This window comes from Cavia porcellus, unplaced genomic scaffold, assembly GCF_034190915.1.
Source record: "Cavia porcellus strain 051 isolate PalLab524CR breed Dunkin Hartley unplaced genomic scaffold, mCavPor4.1 scaffold_3, whole genome shotgun sequence".
NCBI classification, from domain to species: domain Eukaryota; kingdom Metazoa; phylum Chordata; class Mammalia; order Rodentia; family Caviidae; genus Cavia; species Cavia porcellus.
In genome coordinates, this window is record NW_026947486.1 from 107247950 (window position 1) to 107252979 (window position 5030).

General features: G+C 47.1%; 1 protein-coding gene across 1 annotated transcript; it reads left to right on the forward strand.

Moving 5' to 3' along the window:
* Positions 1–1886: 1886 nt before the first annotated feature.
* On the forward strand, positions 1887–3323 carry Ldoc1 (LDOC1 regulator of NFKB signaling). Its single transcript, XM_005001359.4, has one exon. The coding sequence runs from the start codon at positions 2041–2043 to the stop codon at positions 2476–2478; it is 438 nt and encodes a 145-aa protein (XP_005001416.1). The 5' UTR covers positions 1887–2040; the 3' UTR covers positions 2479–3323.
* The last annotated feature ends 1707 nt before the right edge of the window (positions 3324–5030 follow it).

Here is a 5030-nt window from a genome sequence, read left to right on the forward strand (position 1 = left end):
TTATGGCTCTGGGTTATGGTTCAGTTTCCATTTAAATGAATAATCACTTAATTGTAGTGTAAAGATATTGCTTTTAAAATGCATTTTTGCCATTTTGACTATACTAGTAATCATTTTGCAATGGAGACTGATTTATAAACCAAAGACAGCGCATACTGGACAACCTGATTCTTTTTGAGGCAGGGTCTCACTGTGTAACCCAGGTTGGCCTGGAGCTCACAGTGATCTTCTTGCCTCAGCCTCCTGTGTGCCACCATGCCTGGCTAGATTGAGCATTTTGAAGAACATTTTGTCCTTTGTTCCAGCTACAATTTCTAAATCTTATCTCAACACCTGTACTCTGAGATTACTGTATTGTTTTTTTGTGTATCAAACATGTATGGAGGCCCTACTTGGGGACAGGCACTTTTAGAGCCATTACAGAAACAGTAGGTGGCAAATTCCTCAGGGACTTACATTCTAACGTGGAAGCAGGTGATAAGCAAAGTGCTATATGATATGGTAGCTGTACATATAGTGATGCTGTGTAGACAAGTGGCGTGGGCTAAGGGGTGAGAGAATGCCAGCACAGAACAGTGCTATCGCAGATGAGTTGGCCATGAAAGCCCTCTCTGAAAGAAATCGAGAGAGAGCATTGTAAGACAGAAGGATTAATTTTGAGATCGCAAATATATGTATGCCAGAATCAGCCAGAAAGACATCATTAGAGCCAAAGAGAAGAGATTTCTTGAAGAGCAGAGACAGGAGAGAGACAGTGTGCCCAATTTTCTTTTTGTTTTCTTACTTTCTATCCTGTGAGAAGGGAAACTTGGAAGGTTTTGAGCAGGGGTTTGAAAGGATCTAACTTTTCTTCTGAAAGATTCCCTTCACTACTCTGTGGAGAATATCCTGTAATTCCAGCATTCAGGAGGCTGAGGACAGGAAGATCGCTGTGGGCTCCAGGCCAACTTGGTTATAGAGTGAGACCCTGCCTCAAAAAAAAAAAAAAAAAAAAAAAAAAAATCAAGTTGTCCAGTATGCTCTGTTTTTGGAGAAATCTGAGTAAGAAACCGAGGCTAGCATCAGGATAGCAGTGGAAGAAGTGACAAGCAGTGTTTGAATTTGGGGGTCTATTTTAAAAACAAAGCCATTAATGTATGTGACATCTAAGACGCCGGCCCCAAAGGGTGTGAATTACTTCAATAATCACATTTCAAAAGAGAAATCAAAATGATTTAAAACCAAAAAACTCTTAATAGTTTATTCATTATTATGTAAAGAATATTACCTGGAATTAAGGGCACTAACATCAACTTGAAACAGTCGACGATAAGACCCCTGCAAGTAGTTACTGGATGCTAATTTTGCAGAACTTATTATGTTAAAACTATTCAGATTTTTTTAAACAGAAGTACACAACATCATTAACGTTGCTTTGTCTTAAGAGACAGGTCCCAAGAGAGTCTCTGTGACTCTGAAAAGATGTGAACTCCAGCGGTGCGGCAGCAGTGTCAATATTTCTTTGTTTGAGATTTAAATAAAGAAGGAGAAGTGTGAGGGAAACACTGTATCAAAGCAGCCTAGTGATCACAGACTCACAAAGGAACACTGTGTCTTGTGAGTCTACCCGGGAGTAGGGTTTCAGCCAGAACAGGGCGGCAGTCGCTGACAGATGAGCCTCAGTGCACTTTCGATCCTGCCGGCCTTCAGGCGTGCATCTGTCAGCCTCCCCAGTGACCAAGCAGCCAAGGGTCCCAGACTCTGCGGGTCCCATCTCTGGCCACGCCCTCCCTGGCCCGGGCTGCAACCCCTTCCTCCTCACCCTGGCCACACCCTCCCCGCCCCGCCCCACCGCACGCGCCGGCGCACTGGCCAGCCCAGTGGCCTTGTAGGCTGTAGGCGGGGCTTGCGCAGCCTCCCGGACCCAGCTACGCCCCGCCCCCACCTTGGCCACCGGCACCGGATCGCCTCCAAGGACGCGCATTTCTTGGGAGGCAGAAGAGTGCACTTTGGCCGCGCCGAACCCCAACCGAGGAGCCCAGTCCTTCAAAGCAGGTCGCGATGGTGGACGAGCTGGTGCTGCTTCTGCACGCCCTCCTGGTGCGGCACCGCGCCCTGAGCATTGAGAACAGCCAGCTCATGGAACAGCTGCGGCTGCTGGTGTGCGAGAGGGCCAGCCTTTTGCGCCAGGTACGTCCGCCGAGCTGCCCGGTGCCCTTCCCCGAAACGTTTAACGGCGAAAGCGCCCGGCTCCCCGAGTTTATCGTGCAGACCACGTCTTACATGCTCGTGAATGAAAACCGATTCTGCAACGACGCCATGAAAGTGGCATTCCTGATCAGCCTTCTGACCGGGGAAGCCGAGGAGTGGGTGGTGCCCTACATCGAGATGGATAGCCCCATCCTAGGCGATTACCGGGCCTTTGTCGATGAGATGAAACAGTGTTTTGGCTGGGATGACGACGAAGAAGATGAGGACGATGAAGAAGATGATTACTAGGCCTGGAACCCTTGGGAGCCTCGAGGGGGAGGGACCTGCAGGCCACCCGTCCCTCCCCCTATCAATCCGGGAGCTGCTGTGTTCAGCCTGTCTTTGCCTCCTGTGTCCCCTCCTCCGCTGGCCTTCCTGTTCTCTCCTTTATCCCCTGTAGTGCTTGTCTTTGTTCCGGGAATAGTGCTGTTACCTGCTGCCCTGGGGCCTGAGGCTGGGCCTTGCTCTGAAGCATGCTGTGTCAACTCTGGCCGGCCCCAGTCCCCTTTCCCTGCTGCTATAACTGTTCCCTGATCCTCAGTTACTGGCCAGGCCTCTGATAAAACTGGTCAGACCATCCACAGTCCTGCTGCGGCCACCCACCTGCTTGCCAGGCCTTCATCTTCCCAGAGACCTACGCTGCCACTTTCCACCACCTGCTCATTCCTCCTGTAGACTACTGCTTGTGGAGATAAGGACCAACCTGGAAGATGCCTGAGTTGGGTGTACCTCTTTGGACACTGATTTGGACAGCCCACTAGTCCCTAAAAGGGCCACTCTTTGCAACTTGGTTAGTTGTCTATCCATTCCCAGTTTCCTTCCCTGACCTAGTAGATTGCTGCAGGAGCCTGGTGTGCCTGGCAGCCAAGATACTGACATTTCTTTTGTCTTATGCAACATTTTTTTTTTTTGCACAGCTGTTGTTTTTATTTCAAAATCATAGCAGTCTTACACAGATGTGTGCATTTGGACAAATGATAGCAAAAAGAATGAATCAAATAAGCAGCAACAGGCACTTAACCCAGCTCTTCAATACTACCTGGAAAAAAGCATTGGCATCCTTTTCAATAAATATCAAGCACTACATAAAATAAGAGTTGGTTGTCTTTTAATGGTGAACTATTGTCATTGGCCTCTGCCACTCTCACTCTTCCCCTCATTATTCCCACTGAGATCAGGGAACCCAGTTCACTCCCAGTATATCCCACTGTCCTCTCTAGGAATCAAAGCACAGCACCCTCAGGGCTACACACCAAGGCATTTCTTTTCTTTCTTTTTCTTTTTTTTGTCTTTTTTTTTTTGTGTGTGTCTTTTTTGAGTTGGGGTCTTGCTATGCAGTTCAGGCTGGCCTTGAGCTCACTTTGTAGCCCAGGCTGGTCTGGAACTTGCAACGATCCTCCCACCTCATCCTCCAGAGTGCTGAGTTTTCAGGAGGGAGCCACCACACCCGGCTTACACCAAGGTATCTCTTAAAGCCTTGGTAAAAGGGTTATCTTCTGGGTGAAGGGGAGCTGGACAGGGTTGATTAATCATCCCAAACTAGGACACTTTGGAAAATGAAAGGGGACCTTATTAATTAGACTGAGACAATAGCTTTCAGGTTCCTTAATGTTACCAGGGAAATTCTGCCCCTCAGTCCTTATTGCCCAGGGCTGTTGAATTCACACTTCATTAAACAACATTGCACATTATTTTAATGCAGCTTTCAGATGTTTAAACCACTGCTAAATCCTATATCCTGGGTAATTGCACCCATGATAAATATAGCCAAATTTTAACGTATCCTCTTCCTTGGAATGCCCACTCATATATGTGTCCCAGTTTCCTAGATGTTAATTGGCAAGATGCTTGGTTTTCTTTGGAGCCAGATCGTGTGCTTTTATTTAGGCAGTGGAGGAGGGAGTGGGTAGGGGCTGAGAAAAGTCTGCGTACTATTGTGGATCTGTAAAGCCAAGTGGAGCCAATGTATAAATCAGGGAGACTTGGTGAGGGATTTACCTCTGGTAGTTAGAAGGGTTCAAGAAAATTGCAGGGGCCCTGAATTGCATACTTACGTGCACCTGTATGGCCTCATTTAACCATCACTGGGGTCGCTCTTCAGTGTAGCACTAGCTCCTCTCAGTACATGTGGTCAAAATGAAATTTGCAATAAATTCCTCATTTCTAGCCTCACTGGGTCCTTAGCTGGCTTTCAGCTCTGGTTTGCCCTTTCCCATAACTTTTCCTAAGAGGCTTTGCAAATGAGGAAAGGAACACTATGTGTTCTCATGCATACTACATCTCAAATGTTGTCTGTCACTCTTCAGGGTATTTTTGTGTGTTTTCCAAAATGACAGGAAATAGTTGTAAAGTCTGGGTCACCAGCAAAAATCTGGATTTAGGTTTGGAACGGACAGCTCCTTGAAGAGACCCAGGTCTCATTTCCACCAAAGCCTGAGCTTTCTTTGTGAAGTCACGGCCACTCTTGTGGCTCACTTTCACAAACAACTTCCCTGAGCCTGAGCATTGCTGTCCGCCCTGTACTTTGCCCTTCCATCAGGTAAAATGGTTCTTCTTCTGGCTTCATGTCAGACTCCAAAGAATGAATGGGATTTTGCCATTTTATTTTTACTTCCCTGAAGCTACTCTGTTCCCGTCACCTGTCACCCGTCACCCGTGATGCTCACCTACAAAAGTCAAACTGGTAGCCAGAATCGGCTTCCTGAAATTTTGCTTCTCATATCTGGAGTGCCCAGGATGTACACAGGACAGCTGTAAATGCCCTAAGAGAGGAATTTAATTTCATCCACACCTATAAAGTT

What these genes read in the sequence shown, in the direction of transcription:
- Ldoc1 (XM_005001359.4), top strand. Translation starts at nt 2,041, where the DNA reads ATGGTGGACGAGCTGGTGCTGCTTCTGCACGCCCTCCTGGTGCGGCAC.